The following is a 21,225-nucleotide window of genomic DNA, read 5'->3' as shown; positions in this document are numbered from 1 at the left end:
TAGTCTGTGGCAGTGGGGGGGGGGGGGGGGGGGGGGGACAGTTTCCAGACCTCTTAGCCCAGGATCACCAAGGACAACTTGAAAGGTCAGCAGGAAAACTCTGCTGCACCACAGTGAGCTCAGAGTCCAGGTCAGCTCAGATCTCAGCAGAGGCCTCAGTGCTGCCCCCTCCCTGAGAGCCTGAACCACCCAGCAGATGCTTCCAGAATGCTCAACCCAAAGGCATCAAGAAGGTTGGGGGAGGTTGCAGAGATCTCTCCACTAACCCTGGTACAGGATTCTGTAACTCTGTCCAAGCTCAGATCCAGGTCACAATCTGGGGCCCCAAACTGCCATTGTGGAGTAGGGACCCTCCTCAGAGCTCCAGGGTAGAGGGAAGTGCTTGTGGTCATCTACAGATCAGAACACAGGTCAGGAGAGAAAACTGGAGTCTCTCATAAAACCTTGGGGAATTAAGGTCCCTGGGGAGGTACCAAAAACACTCAAAAGCTTAGGAAGCACATTAAAATTAGGTCACAGGCTGGGGAAATGAGCAAACAACAGAAGAAAAAGAATCTGAGCATAGACAATTACTTTGGTCCCATGGAAGATCAAAATACACACACTCAGAAGATGACAAAGTCAAAGCTTCTGTATCCAAAGCCTCCAAAAAAAAATAGGAATTGGTCTCAGTCTATGGAAGAACTCAAAAAAGACTTTGAAAAGCAAGTAAGGGAAGTAGAGGAAAAATTGGGAAAAGAAATGAGAGTGATGCAGGAAAACCATAAAAACCAAGTCAGCAGCTTGGTGAGGGAGATACCAAACCTCCCCCCACCAAAAAAATAGCATTTTGAAAAACAGTTTAGGTCAAGTGGAAAAAGCAGTCCAAAAGGTCAATGAGTAGAAGAATATCTTAAAAAGCAAAATTGACCAGATGGAAAAGGGGATACAAAACTCTTTGAAGAAAACAACTTCAAATGTAAAATGGAGCTAAAAGAGGCTGATGACTTTGTAAGAAATCAAGAAACAATAAAACAAAACCAAAAGAATGAAAAATTAGGAGAAAAATGTGAACTATCTTATTGGAAAACAGATCTAGAAGAGATAATTTAAAAATTATTGGACTACTTTAAAGTCATGATCAGGGAGCTTAGACTTCATTTTTCAAGAAAAAATCCAGGAAAATTGCCCTGATATCCTAGAAACAGAGAGTAAAATAGAAATTGAGGGAATCCACCAATCACCTCCTTGTGATCCTTTGATAAAAAGGGATCCCTTGATAAAAAAACTCACAGAAATATCATAGCCAAATTCCAGAACTACCAAGTCAAAGAGAAAATATTACAAGCAGCCAGAAAGAAACAATTCAAATATTATGGAACTACAGTCAGGATTTAGCAGTCTGTGTATTAAGGGCTTGTAGGGCTTGGAATATGATATTCTGGAAGGCAAAAGAGCTTGGAATGCAACCAAGAATCAGCTTCCCAGAAAAACTGAACATCCTCTTCCAGGGGAAAAGATGAACATTTGGTGGAATAGGGGACTTTCAGAATTTCCTATTGAAATGGCCAGAATTGAAAGTTTGATCTTCAAGGATAGAATCAGGTAAAGCATAGAAAGGGTGGACTGGAAGGGCAAATTATGAGGGCTTTAATGATATTGAAATGCTTGTATTCCTGCATGGAAAGATAATACTGATAACTCATATGAACCTTCTCATTTATTAGAGCTATTAAAAGGAGCATATGTCAAGGCACAGGATAGAGCTGAATTTAAAGGTATATTAGGAAAATGGAGTCAATGGGCAAAAAAGGAATGCATATGGGAGAAAGGGAAAGGAGAGGTAGGACTGAGATATTTCATATAAAAGAGGCAAGAAAAAGCTTTTGTAACGGAGTGGAAGTGGAGAAGGTGAGGCAGAATGAGTGAGCCTTCATTTGTCATCAGAAGTGATTCAGAGAAGAAAAAACATATACACTCAAAGGGTATAGAAATCTATCTTACCCAAGAGGGAAAAAAAGGAGAAAAAAGGGATGGAAGAAAGGGGACAGAAGGGAGGGGTGGTGTAGGTAATAGAAGAGAGAAAAGATGGCAGGGGGAGCAACTAGGTGGCACTGTAGTTAGATCACCAGCCCTGGAGGGCTGGAGGACCTGAGTTCAAATGTGATCTCAGATACTTAATATTTACTTGGTTGTGTGACCTTGGGCAAGTCACTTAACCCCATTGCCTTGCAAAAAAGGAGAGGGAAGATCACAGGAGAGGGTAGTCAGATATAATACATTTTTGAAGAGAAATAGGATGAAAGGAGAGAATAGAATAAATGGGAGTGGTGAAGAAAAGAATGGAGGGAAATATAGTTAACAATAGCAACTGTGGGGGAAAAATAATGACATAACTTCTCTGATGGACTTATGTTAAAGAATACAACCCATTGCAATACAAATTATTATAGTAATGTGAAAACAAATCATTATTTTAAAAAGATAAAGAAATTTAAAAAAGAAATGGAAAAATATTAACAGATGAAGATAGGGGATAAGGGAAATAGGATAATATATTCTAGTCACATGATAGTATGCATAGAAAGCACAGAAATAGGAGATAACTGGAAGTAGTTTGTTTTACTATAACAAAGCATGTGAAAGGGGAAAGTGTCTCTAAACTAGAAACTTATAAGTGGGAGATAAGTTATAGGTAGCTTTGAATACCAGGATAAGATAATTCATAGTATATTCAACAATCTTTAAAAAACAGCCAAAGGGAGTTATAAGAGTGGCATACAGAAGGAAAGATTTTATAGGCAAAGTGTAAATAGTGCCTGTAGAGAGTATACATTTACATATGGGACCCAGACAGATTTGGGAACCTCTAACCAAATGAAGTAGATGCTCTGTTTCCCAAGGTTGAAATTTAATCCCAAGGTTGAAATACCTCAAAGATGGAGGGTTATTGAAATCACTAAACATTTCAAGAATTGATAGGGAAGAAAGTAAGGCAAGAACCAGAGTGATGGACTAGGATGACTCAATAAATGAGAGTGAAGTGAGATTCAAGTAGATTAAAAAGAGGATATTAAAAGTGGAGTATTACAAGTGGAGATTCAAGTAGAGAGGTAGAAGAATGAGAGAGACTGATAGGAAAGGATTTCAAAGTTCCACTGTCATGGGAAAAGGGGAAGGAAAGAGAGAGAGAGAGGTAGAAAAAATGAATGTTTTAAACTATCTTGGCATGTAATTGGGAAAAAAAATAAAATAACATTTAAAAAAAGAATTTCAGTTCATGATCTATTTTGGAAGTACTCTTAAAGCATTTATTGTTAAGACAGTTCATTTCTGCTCTTGATTTTAAACTCCCTTCTGTTTAATTCTTCATTTGTTTATATCTCATTTCCCCAAATAAAAGACAAGGCCAAGATTTCTCCTTCTCTTATATCATCTATAGCATCCAACATCTTTAGCACTTAGGGAGCACTCAGTAAATGCTTTTTTTGAAGATAATTGCAGTTTGGCCCAAATAAAACATCCCTATTAACCCCATATGTGATCAAAGATTTGAGGGGAGGAGAGTTTATATGTATTTATGATGCCTCCTATAGCCAGGCATTATGCCAAGCTCTTTACAAATAATAGTACATTTTATCCTCACAACAATCCTGGGAAGTATGTGCTATTGTTATTCCCATTTTACAGATGAGGAAATTGAGAGATTAGTTCAGGGTCACATAGCTAGTAAGGATCCAAGGCTTATTGTCATTGCCTCTTAATGGGTGGTCTTCTCTAATGGTTTCTATGTTTTCACTCCTTCCAGCTTACTGAAGTCGAAATATGATGATGACCTGCTAAGAATGGCATCTCCCAGCAAAGGGTACAGATTGCACAGTACCAGTGAAAGAAATTGTACAGAGAAGAAATCAGTTGGATTTCAGTCAATGGTAGAACAAGATGCACCTTGGATGTATCAAAAGCATGACATGAGCAGATCCAGAAGAGGTAACTTGAAGTTCTGGGTTACCAAAGTGGGATTTGAGAAAACATTGAGTGTTTCAAAGCAAATTTTGGCTTGCTGTTAAGTTGAGAATTTTAATGTAATAGCCAAAGATAAAAATGTGCCTTCAGGGCCAGAATGCTTTTTGCACATCTACTGAATATCAAAATTCCTGTGGGCACACCATTATGAGAGTATTCCAATTTAACCCATTCTCACAAATAAGATATAGTAAGCTATAGCAGATTTCTAATAATTATTAAGAGAGCAAGACAAAGTTTGTATTTTTTTGGGAAGTTAACTGTGACCACTGTTCTGAATCTTTGAAGAAAGACTACTTCCCAGTTAGAAACAAAAGCAAAACTATTTTAGTCCTCACAAGAAGAATACTTGGATATCTTCATTGCTTTAGGAAAATTAGAACCTTGTTTTCCCCCAAAAAAATTTTCCGCAAGGGGAAAATGAAAATGACAGGACCTACTGTTGGAGATGTCATCTTCTTTACTCTAATAGCAGCTCTACACAGATGGCTTTCTGTACCCTCCGGCTTACTTGGTACTCTGTCATTCCACTTTGGGGAGTGAAGGACCCAGACTTTCATTTAGGAGGAGAGAAAAAATTGGTATGGTGGTTTCATTGCAGTGCCTAACATAATCTTCTGTTCAATTATGAGCTGGTTTTTTTTTAACTTGTCAACCAGTCTGTGTAGTATGTCAGCACAAAATAAAATGGTAAAATGAGAAAAATGTAGCTCAGTTCTCCAAGGGACAAATAACTTGTGTTATTGGTTAAGACCACAGCAGCATTACAAAGCAGACTTTGGAAAGGCACTTTGGGAAAGGTATCATCAGGCCAGCCCTTGCTGTGGTGGAGGTTAATCTCTCCCTGGCCCAGCTACAGAAGCTAGAAGCCTGGAAAGGGCTTGTGTCCAAAAAAATCAATTTCTAATTTGAAACAAAATCATTTTTGACTAACAGGGGTTCAAGACCCATTACTTTTGCTGTATAGTCTGCTGACATTTCAGCACTTTCTGTTGTGCACAATGAATCCTAATAGTCATTTTATAACATTGCTACACCAATCAATTTAACCAGAAGAAAGCTGTTACAATTCTGCAAAGTTTTCAGGAGCAATTTTCACTGATGGTTTTCTGTTTTATTAGCATTATTTTCCCCCTTTTTCTTTTTTTGGGGGGCTTTGCAATGATTCTGTGGTGAAATAGAGATTTTTCACAGTTGCAAAAAATTTTTGACCCACAGTATTCTAGGAATAATTCATTTTCCTATGCACCCTTCAGAAAGGTTGCCTTTTCTTTCTTCCTTTCCTTTTGGTCTATAGCCATTAGCAAAATGTATAGCCTTCTTGATAGCTAAAACATGCTGAAGGCTCCCCTTTGAGCCAGCCTGCCTGCAGTAGAGCCTCACATACAGGAGTATAGTGTGGAGCAAAATTATGGCATTGACATTTGCTGTGGCACACAACCACGTTTGGGAAATAAACCTGCCAAGGTGTGCCACAATCCAGTTGGACACCCTGTTTATCACGGGACAAATGACCGAATACTAATGGCCTAAGTTAAACAGCTCAGTGTAGTGCTTCCTTAATTGGTCTCCTCTCTGTAGCATGCCTGAATTTTTGAATACACTTTTTCTCTCTTTATTTCCTTTTGTTTCTTTTGTCATTGGCCTTTAGTTATTACAGTACTACACAGGATGTTTACTGCGGGATCATTAATCTTTATTGCCAGTCTCTTACTCCTTTACCTCTTCCTATCCTCCCCATCATGATGCCAACATTATCAGAGCTGCTGTCTTAGTGAATTAGGAACAATGTATACACTGTTGTCAGAATAGCATTTAAGGGGCAAATTGTTTCTTTTTTTAAATGCTTGAGTTGTCATATTTTAGAATATGCATAGAATAGGAAACATTTACTTGGTGAATTGTAAACTTAGGTCAAGAGTCTCTATACCCAAGGCATGAATATGGAAATACAGCACCTGCTCTTTTGACTTCTTTCCCGTACTTCTCTACCCACATGGCTGCATTCTGAATTTTCCTTTCCCAGCTTTCCTTCTTTGCTTTGCCAAGACTTCAAAAGACTTTTAACTCTCTTTTTGAGCTCTTTTGTCAAAGCTGGTACTATCAGCATTTCCCTGGTAATAAGTCCAGAAGCAAGTCTGTGGCTCATAAGAAGGTTTGTGATGCTAGAGCTCATGGTTTAATTAGGGAGGGGCTTAAGTTATCACTCTGAAGCTTCCACACCAAATACTTCTGTAGTCTTAGATTGTCCTTTCACAGAACATATTTCTATTCAACTTTGGGAGAAAATGAAATTATTCACAACAAACCCATTAGATTTAGCTGGTATCTTTTGATCAGGACTTTCATTTTATCATTCTTAGAAATAATAACAATAATAGTTGTCCTTTGTATTCAAAGAGGACAAGCCAACTCAGTTAATGCAATGACTTGCACACTATGATGATTATAATGAGAGGAATGTTGTGCAAAGTCATCCTTCTCACTTGCCTTTTCCAGAACCATTTCACCCCATGGCCTGCTTTGATAGGAAACAGGATTTCTGATGATGGTCTGAATACTGGGTAGGAGTCTGTGGTCTTTGAGTATATCTCTTCCCATAAAAATGAGGCACCTTAGTGCTCTAATAACACTGGGCAAAATGCCAGTATGTGATATCTGGCTGTAAAATAGTAACATATGGTACATCCAAACCTGTCTCTCAGTGGACTAATAATCAGATTGGGTTTTCCTCATGTATCAGCAAGGCACTGTGACATTTCAGCAATCCCAGACTGAAACAGCGCAGTAATCCAAACCTGTATCTTGGTGGACTAATTGTTGGCATAGTCTTTTCTCTCAGACCCTCTATCATACAACCCCCTTCCAGAACCCAATGATTTTGGATTTCCTAGTTAGTCATGGGAATAATACCACTGAATTGCTAGTCAGCACCATTTGTAGTCAGTATTGTGCCAGTAGCTGATCATCTTAGAACCTTTAGTCTTTGCTTTTGGTTAATGAAAACATTCTTAGCAAATGCTTTTGGCTCTGGTCCATCTTGCACTTATCCAAATATTTTACCTTTAGTGGCCCAATATGAATGGGCCATTCCTCCAGACCATTCCCTTTAATCATGCCATTCTTAGATTGTAATCTAAGAGAGTCTAATTGAGTTCTAAGTGAAGTCCCTCCCTCTGAAGTTCTTTTAGGTATTCTTCAAGGAAGAGAAATTTTAGATTCAATCAAAGTGAGGATAATTTTCACAAGTTCCTCAACTGTTCTAAGTTGAGGAACCTTTTTTCTGCTAAGGGCTATTTGAATATTTATAACATCATTTTGGGACTATATTTGGTCAAACATTTAATTCATCTCTAAAAACCTACTAGATCTATTGAATTCCACGTCCCACATGCGGCTGCCTTGGCAAGGCCAGACAAATATGGGCTGTGCAAGCCAGAGGTTCCCTGCCCCTGTAATCTGAGTGAACCATCACTTAAGACATTAGTGTAAGTGATATAATACAAGAAATGAGTCACAGTGTCAAAAATGTAGAAACCATTTGTGTATTGCCTATAAGTAAGAATTGCTTAGGATTCTTTTAGTTGTGTGTATAGCAACAAGAAACAATGCTATAAAGTGTTATTTCTGATTCCCTATTTATAATACTGCTTGTTTATCAGGTGTCAGGGAGGACTAGCACTTCTGTTGTGAAGACTGCTGAGCCCTTTTCAGGGCTTCTCCTTCACCTTTGAGGTCTACCTACATTCAGCTCTCACCTGGGGCTCCAAGAAGCTGTAGCATGTACAATCCATTAACCACTTCAGTCTCACCCCATTAACCATTTCAGCAGATGGGCAAAACAGATTGAGAATAACTGAATGGCCTCAAACCTGTCAGTGAGTTAAGGTAAGAGGAGGTATCTATCCCAAGCTTGTGAACACTTACCTAGGCCAAATGGGCAGATAAAAATATTGTTCCAGTGGCCAGGAAGATGCCTGAAGCAAGCACCATGGAAATACTTGACATCAAAGACACCAAGCTCATCCACTGCATCCTGGACCAGTGCCAGTCATCTTGACTTTTTTCTTGTCTTTGGACTTAGATGGGAAAGTGAAGACAATGACTTTACACACAACTCTGCCTCACTTGGATTTGATTTATGAGCCAGTCAAAAGATATCACCATACCATTTTACATACCTCAAAATCCTATAATGAAGCACCAGGAGCAAATAAACTAGGAGGTATAATCACAATTCTGCACATAGGTGGGTCAGGCCATAGTGTCATCATCTCTCTGAACTGAAGCAGTAGTGGGATTCAACAGTCCATTGGGTGTCCAAGCATCTTTTTTTTAATAAAAGGATCACACTGTTCACCTTCTGGCATGATAAAGAGGCTAGAAAAGGTACCCTAAAAATTGTCTCCTTTATCCAACCCTGGCCTGATTACTAAAGTAGGTAGAGATACCAGCCTGTGGGTAAAAAATAAAAGATATACAACAACTTATCTGAAGATGACTCCACTTACTATTGGTACATGGAATGTACCTACAAGCATGTAGGCAACATGAAACCCAGTAGACCTGAAAGAAGAACAAAAGATGAGAGAATTCCACAGATATCAAATCCAAATAACTTCCTGGAGTGAAATAAGGCCAGTTTACTGAAGTCAGAACTGGATATACATTTTTTTTTCTATAGTGACTGTAGTGATGGAAAATGCTGTGAAGCTGATATAAATTTAACAATCAAAACTAATCTAATCAACATACTTGAATGCCTCCCAAAAGCAGTGAATGACAGATTCATGACATTGTGGTTACCATTTACAAGAAAACTCCACAGCATCATCATCAAGGTAATGCTCCCACCATGATGGACCCGGATGAAGTCAAAGAAAAGGTTTTTTTTTTAACACCTGCAGACCTTTATCAATGATAAGACAGTGCTGGTGATGAGGTCATGAGATGCACAAGTCTTCAGGGGTAAGTGACCATTGCTGTTGCTTTTGCCAAAAGAGGACAAGCTTGTAATTCTGAGTAACTTCAATGCCAGAGTAGACGCAGACTTTCACACATGGCAGGGTGTTCTTGGGGGAATGTAGTTGGAAGAAGCAGCAGCAATAGTCACTTATCCCTGAAGACTTGTATGTCTCATGACCTCATCACCAACACTGTCTTCTGTTTCTCTAAATACAACAAACTTAGTAGATGTAGACTCATAACAAATACTAAATTTTAGGTCATTGGTGCTGATTCTATTCTAGCTGAGATCTGCAAGGTGTGTGTGTGTGTGGGGGGGTCCATTGCTCATCTAAAAACTGACTGAAATTTTCCAGGTTATATGGCATGAAGAAATTATCCCTCAAGAATTCAAGGATGCCTCTATTGTCCATCTCTATAAAGGTAAAGGGAATAGAATGTCCTGTGACAATCACAAGGGCATTTCTCTTTTAGACATTGCTGGTAAAATTCTTGCCAGAGCTCTTCTCAATAGACTAATCCTTCACCTGGAAGATAGTCACCTCCCTGAGAGCCAGTGTGGTCTCAGAAAAAGTAAAGGAACGGTCAATATGGGATTTGCTGCCTGATATCTTCAGGAAAAATAACAGGGATAGATCAGAGGTCTGTATACAACTTTTGTAGATCTGACCAAATACTGTCAGTCATGAGGGTTTATGGAAAATTATGTCAAATTTGGTTGACCAAAGAAGTTCATCAGTATTGTACATCATTTCCATGATAGCATGCTTGCACAGGTTCTGGATAGTGGATGAAGCTCTCAAGATTTCCCAATCACCAATGGAGTAAAGCAAGGATGAGTCCTTGCTCCCATACTTTTTAGCATGATGTTTTCAGTCATATTATCAAATGCTCTCACTGAGAATGAATATGGACTCAAGGTCTGCTATCACTTTGATGGCAAATTCTTCAACTTGAAAAGGCTACAAGTCAAGACCAAAATGGAGGGAATGTTGGGACGTGATCTTCTGTTTGCAAATGACTGTGCACTCAGTGTAGCCTCTGAAGCTGAGATGCAACAAAGTATGGATCAGTTCCCTGCTGCTTGTGCTCATTTTGTTCTGACAATTAACATCAAGAAAGCACAAGTGCTTCATCAGCCAACACCATATATCCATGTGTGAAACCATTGATTACAGCAAATGAAGAAGTTTTGAGTACTGTGGACAAGTCTCTTACCTTGGCAATGTCCTTTCCAGGGAGGTACACATTGACAATGACATTGACACAACACATTGCCAGAGCTAGCTCAGTATTTGACGTCATTGCTATCTGCCTGTGAAACCTGGACAAACTAACAGTGCCATATCAGGAAACTGAATTGCTTCCATTTAAATTGTCTTAGATTCTGAAGATCATTGGTAGGAGAAGATGCCAGATACTGAGGTCCTTTCTTGAGCTAAACTGCCTAGCATTACTACATTACTACAAAGAGTGCAACTACAATGGGCTGGACATGTTGTTAGGATGCCAGATATATGCTTGCCAAAAAAATCTAATTTATAGAGAACTCAAACAGGGCAAGCACTCTAGAGGTGGATCAGAAGAAGTTATACTGAGACACCCTGAAGGTCTCATTGAAGAATTTTAGAATTGATTGTAAAACTTGGGAGACACTGGCACAGGACTGCCCAGCATAGCATGCCCTCATCAGTGAGGGTGTTGCACTCTATGAGGAAGGCAGAATAACGTTATATCCATAAGTTTAGAGTATCTATTCCATATATTCCATATATATGCCCAACCTGTGGTAGAGTACACTGAGCTCATATCATTTTGATCAGCCACAACCAGACACACTGTAATGTATCTCAAACATAGTGATGTCATTTTGGTCTAATTCGATAACGAAGGGCAAGAACCAACCAACCAAGGAGAAGAGACAGAATGTGAGAATGATGTTGATATGTTTTGTACAGAGAGCTGGTTGGAGAATTATCCTCTCCAGGCTCAACATTCACATTCAACAAAAGCAGCAGTTCCAGGGCCAGAAAACTCCCAGAAGACTTAATGTCCATATGAGAACAGTTTATTACTGTTTATTACTGAATCAACACACAGTTGGAAACAATGGAACATAAAAGTAGTGGGCAACTTTCAGAAATTTGGTGTACCACCCTGCATTCTCATCTAGACCATAACACTCACAAACATCAGTACTAGTTTTCCATTCAGAAGCTAAAAATAAGAACTCCACAGTTTACTAGCAGGGTAGCTCACCCATCTCTTAAGAAGACAGCATTTAACTCTCAGAAATAAAGTGCAGATGAAACTTAGGGAGATGGCAGGATGCTTGGTTCAGTAACAAGTTAGGTAACATTTCGTTTTATGCTTATAGTAACAATCCAAAGCACTTTTATGATTCCCTAAAAGCCATTTATAGGCCAAAGGCCTATATTGAATTTCAAGTACACGCTCCTGATGGAGTAACATTAATTAATGATAAGGACATGATCCTGGAGAGCTGGAGTGAACTCTTCCATAACATTCTTAACAGAACATCATCAACCAGTGGTAAAACCATTAACCATTTACCTCAGATTGAAGTCAGCTCTCTCTAACCAAACTTCCAACTAAAGAAAAGGTTTTAAATGCCTTTAGACTCCTCTTCAATGGCAAGTGCCTGATGATGATTCTATTCCAACTGAGAATTACAAGGTAGGATATCTGTTCTTCATAGAAATGCTGACTGAAATTTTCCTGATTGTATGGCAAGAGAAGGTTATTCCCCAGGATTTTAAAGATGCCTCCATTCATCTGTCTCTATAAAGGAAAGGGAAATGAGATATTCTGTGACAGTCACAGGGTGAGAAGTGGGTGTGGGGATGGGGTGTGATGGAGAGGTCTCTCTTGTAGTCATTGTTGCCACAATTCTTGCCAGAGTCCTCTTTAATGTGCTGATTTTTCATTTAGAAGATAGTCATTTAACTGAGAGCCAGTTCGACTTCAGAAAGGACCAAGGAATGATTGATATAGAGTTTGCTATCCAACAACTTCTAGAGAAATGCCAGGAGCAGAACAGAGATCTGTATACAATGTTCATCAGGCTGACCAAGGCTTTTGAACTGACAATCTCAATGGCTTATGAATGATCATGGCAGAATTTGGTTTTCTGGAGAAATTCATCAGTATTTTATACCAGTTTCATGTGACATGCTTGTATGGGTTCTGAATAATGGACAGTTCTCTTGAATTTTCCCAGTCACCAATGAAGTAAGGTAGAAATCTGTGCTTGCTCCCATTCTTTTTAACTTGTTTTCAGCAATGTTATCAGATGCCTGTAACAAAGACAAAAAATGGCATCAAACTACTTTCCTGACAGTAAATTATTTAATTTGAAAAGACTATAAGCCATGACTAAAGTGGTGGGAAAGTTGATGTGTGATTTTTTTTGTATTCAATGCATCCTCTAAGACCAAGATACAATAAAGTATGGATTAATTCTTTGCTGCTTGTACCAGTTTTGGCCTTGCTGTTAACACCAAGAAAACAGTTTCTCCACCAACCAGCACTATACCGTCCATACATGGAAACATCAGTTATAGTAAATGGAGAAATTTTGAATGCTATAGATAAGTTCACTTACCTTGGATAGTATACTTTCCAGGGATATACATATATACATATATGTGTGTGTGTGTGTGTGTGTGTGTGTGTGTGTGTGTGTGTATGATGAGCTCGATTTACACATTGCCAGAAGTAGTTCAATGTTTAGGAGACTCCAAAGGAAATGTGGGAGAGAAGAAGTATTAGGCTGCCTACAAAACTGAAGGACTACAGAGCTGATCTCATTGTTGTATGCCTATGAAACTTGGATAGTATACTAGCACCATGCCAGGAAATTGAAGTGCTTCCCTTTGAATTATCTTTGAAAGATTTTTAGGATCACCTGACAAGATGAAGTTCTGTACACTGAGGTCCTTTTTCAAGTCAAACTGCTTAGCATTCAGAATCTATTAGAGAGAACACAACTATAATGGGTGACTACTTTGGTCTAATGCCAAACATACATTTACTCAAAAAACTATTTCACAAAGAACTCACACAAAGCAAGTATTCACATGGAGGTGTCAGAAGAAATGATACAAAGGTACTCTCAAGATCTCTCTGAAGAACTTTGAGCTCCATTGTAAGTCATGGAAGATAATGGCACAGGACTGCCAAGCATGGAATGCCACAACAAAGACAGTATGTTCTATGAGCAAAGCAGCTTCAAAGTAGCTCAAAAGTAATATGAGATGTGCACATTTAGAGATATTTCTATTCCATATGGACCTTTTGTGCCTGATCTCATATTGGTCTGATTAGCCAGGACACACTGTACCTTCACCTCTACATCATAACGATGTCATTTTGGTCTTCTTTAAGTGTGAAGGACAACTAATAGTCTAGTCTAAACCATTTGTCAAAAAGGCAGTGTCTTATCAAAAGGATAAAATATAATTCTTTCAGAATGCTTCCAGATTTGTAGAATCAGTGTTAGAATGTTTTCCAAAAAGAGGATTTCAGAAGTGAGAGATTCACTTTAAAGTTGATGCTCTTGGGTTTGCAACACAGTAGGGAGTGAGGTATGTGAATTTCTCTTAAATTTTGCATACCTTGATGTATTTATTGACCCTAGAATTAGGAAGTTCAAATTCAGCCTCAGTCATTTCTCCCTGTTTTCCTCAGTTTCCTCGTCTGTAAAATGAACTGAAGAAGGAAATGGCAAACCACTCTAGTCCTTTGCCAAGAAAACCCCAAATCAACTCAAGAACAGTTAAATACAATTGAACAACAAGTCTTGGGTTACTTTGATCAACTTTTCATAGTATGGAAAATAAAATGAATGTAAAATAAAGAAATTAGGAGTGATTATATGATTTCTTTGATATAGAAAAACTCCTACCAATGAAGATTGGCTCCTCTTTGAAATTGATATTGTTAGTGAGTTGCCTGTGGCACTGAGAAATTATCATTTCTACTTAGGAGTATCTAGAAAGTTAGAAGATGGGAACTTTGAGTGACCTCAGAACCAGATCATTTGAGGGTGCATGTATACATAGGTCAATGGCAGCTAGTCAAAGATCAGTTTGAGCTATAATATCTTAACACTAGTCTTGTGGGACTGTGTGCTACTTTTTAAATATATTTTGTCAGTTGACTATCCTTTATAACTCCTGTATTTTTCTTTTAAAAATCTAAGTTAGTTGATACGTTTTAATTTGGATTTCATTCTTCATTAGAATAATTTCTGCTTATGTCTTCAAATTTTAATTCTTAAGAAAAAGTGTATCTTCACTTCTATAGATATAGAAATATAGATATAGAACATTGTATATAGTTTCCAACTTACCTGGATAGCCTCTAAGGTCCTTTCCAACTTTTAGATTCTGTAATTTCAGGATTAGGAGTGGAAGTCAGCTCTTAATTTTCCTTTTTTTGCTCCATCAAGGAGTATAATCTTCAGATATGGAAAAACTGTACAAAAAATGATTAGCAGAAGATGAGAATAGAAGATAAATAAGGAAATAGTAAAAGAGTACCAGGCTAACAGGTGCAATGAATAGATTGCCAAGATTAAATCACTAAGACTCATTTTCCTCAGTTCAATTCCAGTTTCAGAGACTACCTGAGTGATCCTGGGCATGTTACTTAAACCTGTTGGTTTCCTCATCTATGAAATGAACTGGAGAAAGAAATGTCAAACCATACTAGTATCTTTGCCAAGGAAACCCTATATGCAGTCACCAAGAGTCAGACATTATTGAAAAGACTGAACAACAAAAACAACCAAACTATCACCAGAGGGTGCAAACTATATTCAATTGCTCTTAGTGGTCATTTAATCACCTATTAAGCAACTAACACCGTGTTAAGGCTCTGTATATCAGTGCCAAGTTGATACAAAGAGAAGATGAAATGGACACAGGACTACATGTAGGCAAATGTCCTATTTTTCAAAGAGGAGACCAGAGAATAGACTTCATTGAGCTTGACTGATAATCCTGTAAACTTAGCAGATCAAATTTTTAATGAGTTTAGTTTGTGAATATTGAGAAAAGAAGTGGTAATTACTTAAAGTGAAATTGAATTTGTCAAGAATACATCATACTGTAAAAATTAACCTCACCAAACCTTTTTTGACCGTCTTAATAGACTAGTAAATCAGACGAATGCTAGAGAAATAGTATACCTGGATTTAAGCAAGCATTTTGTTGTTTCTCATGCTATCTTTATGGACAAGATGGAGAGATAGGAACTGAATAAAAATACAGGTCGGTAAATACAAGAACTGATTGACTGGCCAGACTAAGAAAACTGAGCTCCTGCTGCTCAATATCAACCTCAGAAACAGTCTCTAATGGAATAGTGCCATAGGCTCTAACTTTGGGTTTAACTTTTTTTGTCAGTCACTTGGATTGTCAGTCACTTGGATGAAGGCATAGTAATATGTTTATCACCTTTTCAGACAACAGTAAGTTGAGAAAGATAGTCTAATAATTAAATTCAAATGTAAGAAGAATTTGACAAGTAAAAGCACTTAAATGGGATAAATATGAAGTACTTCATTTGGTTTTAAAGTTATTTAAAAAATAACTCTATAAAATACAGGATGGAGAAGATATGTCTAGAAAACAATCCATGTACAAAATCTCTCTTTTACTGTTTTACAAGCTCTTAATGATTCAGCAATATGATTTATATATATATATATATATATATATATATAGTGTATATATACATATGAATACATTAATAAATATATCATGTCTAGACACATAGAGACCAGAAGGTTGGTTTTAGTTTAGTTTATCAACCCTGGTGAAACCATATCAATAGTGCTATGTTTAGTTTTAGGTGCAAAATACTGGGAAGAATATCCTGAAACTGTAGCTCATTCCATAGAAGGGAAACTAGGGTGGTAAGGGTAGTAAGAACCATGTTTTACAGAGCTCATTTAAAGGCACTGAAGATACTTAGCTTTGGTGAGGCTTAATAATTGTCTTCACCTTTTTGAAGTATTGTCATGTAGAAGAGGGATTAGACTTCACAAAATGACAAAGTCTCAGTTCCAGTGAGGCCTTAACAGACATCTAATCCATTCCATACTTTAATAATAATTCTCTTTACAATATCTCCAGTAATATAATTCATACCACCATCCCCTGCCCAACACATACATACACACACACACACACACACACACACACACACACACACACATACATACACACAAAATCCTTCAGTGAATCCTGAGGTAGCTCATTCCATTTCTGGATAGCTCTAATTTTTAAGACATTTTTTCCTTTTATTATTTTTTGGGTTTTTTTTTTTGCAAGGCAAATGGGGTTAAGTGGCTTGCCCAAGGCCACACAGCTAGGTAATTATTAAGTGTCTGAGACCGGATTTGAACCCAGGTACTCCTGACTCCAGGACCAGTGCTTTATCCACTACGCCACCTAGCTGCCCCATTTTTCCTTTTATTATGATAAAATTTGCTTCCACCCACTGTTCCTAGTTCTCCCTTCTGGAGCCAAGGAGAACAAAACTAAGTCTTACTACATATGACAGTCCTTCAAAATACCTAATAACTAAAATCTTCTCTGAACTCAAAATTCTGATATCTTTAAAATGATCTTCTTTATAACCTTGCTTTCAAGACTCTTTACCATTCTGCTCACTCCTTTTTGAAGTACTTCTCCTTTCTAAAATATACTGCCCAGAACTGAACACATTACAGATGTTGCATAAAAGAGTACCACATAACTGTCATCTCCTTTGTTAGGGCCTCTATGCTATCAGCATAGCCTAAGATCTTACTAGCTTTTTTGACTACTATGTCACCTTTTGACTCCTTTTGAGCTTTTAGCACACCAAGTCCCAAAAAATATCTAACACAGAATGTTGACTTATAATACCCTTATTCTGTTTTCATATGACTGATATTTAATATGATGTTATTTTTATCCCTATTTAATTTCATCACATTGGATTCAGTCCAATATTCTGGCCACAGATTCTCTCATCCAATGTGTCAGATATCCCTTCCAATTTTTTTGGCATCTACAAATTTGTTAAATATCTCAACTATGCCTTCAAGCAATTTTCTGGGGCACTCCACATTAACATTCATTCAATAGGGACTGGAACAGTCATTCAAACTGTTCTGAATCCATCCAACTGAGTATTGTCATCTATAAACTATTTCTCTCCCATTTTGTTCTTAGTTATGTCGTGAGAGACTTTGTCAAATGTCTTGTTTAGATTGAGAGGTATATGGTAGCTATGAAATTCTCCTGATCTCAGGAACTTTGTTACATTAGTCAGTCTGCCATGATCAACTATTCATTAATGTTCCACTTCCCTAAATGGAAACTTTGACATTACCCTAACTGAGAATAATCTCCTATCATTTCATCCCTATGTGTCACTCCTCCTGCAGCTATTCTTTGCCATTGAGACTTCCAGTCCTTCCATCCCTCAAATACATTTTCAAGCTATTACCCCTACTCTGGAATTGTAAATTGAGGGGATGCCCATCAATTAGAGAATGGTTAAACAAGTTATCGTCCATGAATACTATGGAATATTATTTTTTATATGAATCATAAATGGTTGGATTCTAGAGAAGCATGGAATGAGTTACAAGATCTGATGGTGAGCGAAGGGAGCAGAACTAAGAGAACAATATACACATTAACAGCAGTATTGTGAGATGAACAATGTTGATGGAAGCACCTCCTCTCAGCAGTTCTGAGACCACCCTTTTAGACCAGCTATGGACAATGCTATCCCCAACCAGAGGAAGAAAAACAAGCAAAACAAACAAAAAAAATCATCCAGAATCTGAGGAACACTTCGTTCACTTTTTTTAGGGTTTTTTTTTTTTTGCAAGGCAAATGGCGTTAAGTGGCTTGCCCAAGGCCACACAGCTAAGTAATTATTGTCTGAGGCCATATTTGAACTCAAGGACGGTGCTTCATCCACTGTGCCACCTAGCCATCCCTTCATTCACTTTTCTCTTTTTTTTTTTTTAGGTTTTTGTTATGCAATGGGGTTAAGTGGCTTGCCCAAGGCCACATAGCTAGGTAATTATTAAGTGTCTGAGGCCGGATTTGAACTCAGGTACTTCTGACTCCAGGGCTGGTGCTCTATCCACTGAGCCACCTAGCCACCCCATCCCTTCATTCATTTTTTTTAAAAATATCTCTTATGTCTTTCTTTCCCTTAATCCTAATTCCTCATACCAAAAAGGGCTAACTTGTAATCATGCTTAACCAAATGTGTAATTACAATATTAACCTGACTGTTCACTGCTGAGGGGATGGGGATGGGGATGGGAATTGGGGTGGGAAGGGAAGGTGGAAAGAAATTTTGTAACTTAGGAATTTGCATAGGCATATGAATGAATGTTAAAAGAACTTTCATAACCTATATTTGGAAAAGTAAAACATAAATAAAAAGAAAATAGTGCAAAACTAACATTGCATGTAATTGGAAAAATAAAAATATTTTTGAAAAGAGTGGTAATAGATAGATTGATAAAATAATCTTCAGTCTCATATTACCAATTGCCAGACACTTCAAACTTGGATTTCACAGAAATATATTAAACTCAGAAAGTTCAAAATAGAAGTCTATCTTTTTTTCCTAAGTCCCTCTTCCAAACTTCCCTATTTCTGTCAAAGGCATCACCATCCTTCCAGTTCCAGATTTATCAAAAAGGCATTATCCTTGATTCCTCATTCAGGCTCATTCCATATACCCAGTCCATTGCTAAATCTAGCCATTTTTACCTTCACAAAATCTTTCCCTTAATAGCCTCTTTGCTCTTTCTTACAGGTACCGCTTTTTTTCCAAGCCTTTATCACCTTTCTCCTAGATTATTTCAATAATCTTCTAATTTATCTCTCTGTAGTCTCTCCTATACCCTACTGCCAAAGTACTTTTCTTTGGCATAGATCTTACTCAGCTTAGTATACTCCAGTAACTTCCTGTTGCCTGTAGGATCAAATATAACCTTCTCTGTTTAGCCTTTAAAGTCCTATAGAACTTGATCATAACCTGTCTTTCTGACCTTATTGGATATTGGCTTCCCCTCCTGTACTCTGCCATCTAGCCCAAGTAGCTTCTTTCTATTTGTCACACAGAGAACATTCTATTTCTCATCACTCTGCTTTTGCATTGGCCATCCCACATCTGGATTGCACTACCTCTTTACCTCCACCTCATTATATCACTCTCCCTTTTTAATACTGAGTTTTTGCATAGATCTTTTCCTGCTACCCCCAACTACTAGGGTAGTAACTACCTTATATTTAAGTACTTTTTATATATTTTATCTAATTTACATTTGTAGAGAGAGAGCGCATGTATTTTTTTTGCTCCATTAGAATATAAGCTTTTTAGAATAGAAATTGTTTCAGTCTATTACTTATAGTCCTATTTCATATCTGACTACTGGACTCAGATTTCCCCAGAGGAAAAAAGTAAGACTGGCGACTTAGCATAAGTCCTCCTCAGTCAAATAAACTTCCCTGATGTCTTCGAGAACAAAGGGCAAACATAGTGTGGGGCATATAGCTGTAATAAATAGGTGTGAATTGATTGATTGATTGATGAACCTATACTTTTTTCCCCATGTGATTTCTCCTCTCTTGTCCAAGGTGAAAGTGAAGTATAATGCCCACTACTGAAGAACATGGACATTTTGATTTACTTCTTTCCCACTTGGGCCAGTTTGCTCCTCCACAGTTCTACCCTCCACCATTCCCCAATTCTCCCCACCTTTCCCCAATTCCCATTGGTTCATTTTACAGACACTCATTCAAGTCCCCCCCTTCAGAATTCCTCAGGTCAAAAAAATCCATCAGTTTCAGTCTTCTCAATAGCTTGAACTACAGAAATGTGCCACCATACCCAGCTGAGAGCCCTTATTTGCTGTTATGGTTACCAGTTCCCTTTGTAAATGCTAACAAACCATTCCTTAGATAATACATTCTAGAATTTTCCTAGAAATCAAAATCTTGATTTATAATTCACTTATTTTACTTGGCCATAGAAAGCAGAACTTACTGAAATTTACAAAGAAGGATATTCTACCTTAACATAAAACTGTCACAATTTGAGATGTATAGACTCCCAATTGAATTTAATAAACATTATTAATTTTTTGCTATCTAGAAGGACAAAGGGGATACTAAGGCAAGAATGAGAAGCCCTGTCTTCAAGCAGTTTTCATTCTACTGAGTAGCATAGCATTTTAATAGATAAGTACATATGATATAATTTAAGGAGGGAAAGATAACAACACTGAGGAAGACTTGCAGGGTTTCCCAGGAGGTATCATAATCTAAACTTGAAGGAAGTTAAGGAACTGAAGAATTGAGGATGCATCTCTGGCAGGGGAAATGAAGGTGGAAGCTAGAATTTGGATTTTGGAAAAAATCAAGTGACAGTTTGCCTGGAATGACAAATACATAGAGAATAATATGAAATAAGTCTGGATAGCAAGCTAGACCAGGTCATGAGTTTAAATGCTCAGCTAAGGAATTTGTATTTTATCCTTGCAATAGAAAGGAACCACTGAATAGTCTTGAATAGGGGGATGAAATGATCAACCCTGTGATTTATAAATGAAGATAATTTAGGCAGCTCTGTGGGTGATGGAGTAGAGAGTGAAAAACTAAAATCTGCAGAGACCAAAAAGGAGAATAATTTTAGTCATCAAGGTGGGAAGTAGTAAAGCACTGAAATGGGGTCAGTAGTGTATGGTATAGTAGTATGTCGACAGACAGAGACAGAGAGACTATAAGTCCTTATGTAACAATATGGGACCCATGAGTGGAAGTCAACATTCAGAAGCTATAGGAACATGGCGGGGGGGGGGGGGTTGTAGAAGGAATTCCTGCCTGATTATGAATTGGACTAGTTTGGATCTGAAATACCTTCTATCTACAAAATTTTTTATTCTGGACAAATAATGGGGTTTTTTACTAATTAGTTGGAAACCAGTTGTGTAGAACCCAGGACCTAGACTCAGGAAGATCTGAGTTCAAATTCTTCCTCAGATACTTATTAACTGTGTAACCTTGGGCAAATCACTTAATCTTTGCCTCAGTTTTGTCATCTGTAAAAGAGAAAAAATAATAGCATCTACCTCTTAAAGTTATGAGGATAAAGTGAAATACCATTTGTAAATTGCTTTGAAAAATCTTAAAGCACTCTATCAGT

At 37.7% G+C, this 21,225-nt stretch overlaps 1 protein-coding gene across 4 annotated transcripts in view; it reads left to right on the top strand.

The window, feature by feature from the left end:
* Positions 1-21,225, top strand: part of KIAA1328 (KIAA1328 ortholog) — a 554,082-nt gene that overhangs the window by 452,274 nt on the left and 80,583 nt on the right. For all 4 annotated transcript variants that reach the window (XR_012471964.1, XM_074203823.1, XM_074203822.1 and 1 more), the window contains one exon: positions 3,788-3,969. Coding sequence is in view for 3 of the 4 variants with exons in the window: in XM_074203823.1 (XP_074059924.1) it covers positions 3,788-3,969 (182 nt within the window). In the remaining variant the exon portion in view is untranslated. The remainder of the gene's footprint in view (positions 1-3,787; positions 3,970-21,225) is intronic.

Source organism: Macrotis lagotis, chromosome X, assembly GCF_037893015.1.
Source record: "Macrotis lagotis isolate mMagLag1 chromosome X, bilby.v1.9.chrom.fasta, whole genome shotgun sequence".
In the NCBI taxonomy this organism is placed as follows: Eukaryota; Metazoa; Chordata; class Mammalia; order Peramelemorphia; family Peramelidae; genus Macrotis; species Macrotis lagotis.
The sequence above is the reverse complement of the archived record's forward strand: the minus strand, read 5'-3'. Positions and strand labels throughout refer to the sequence as shown.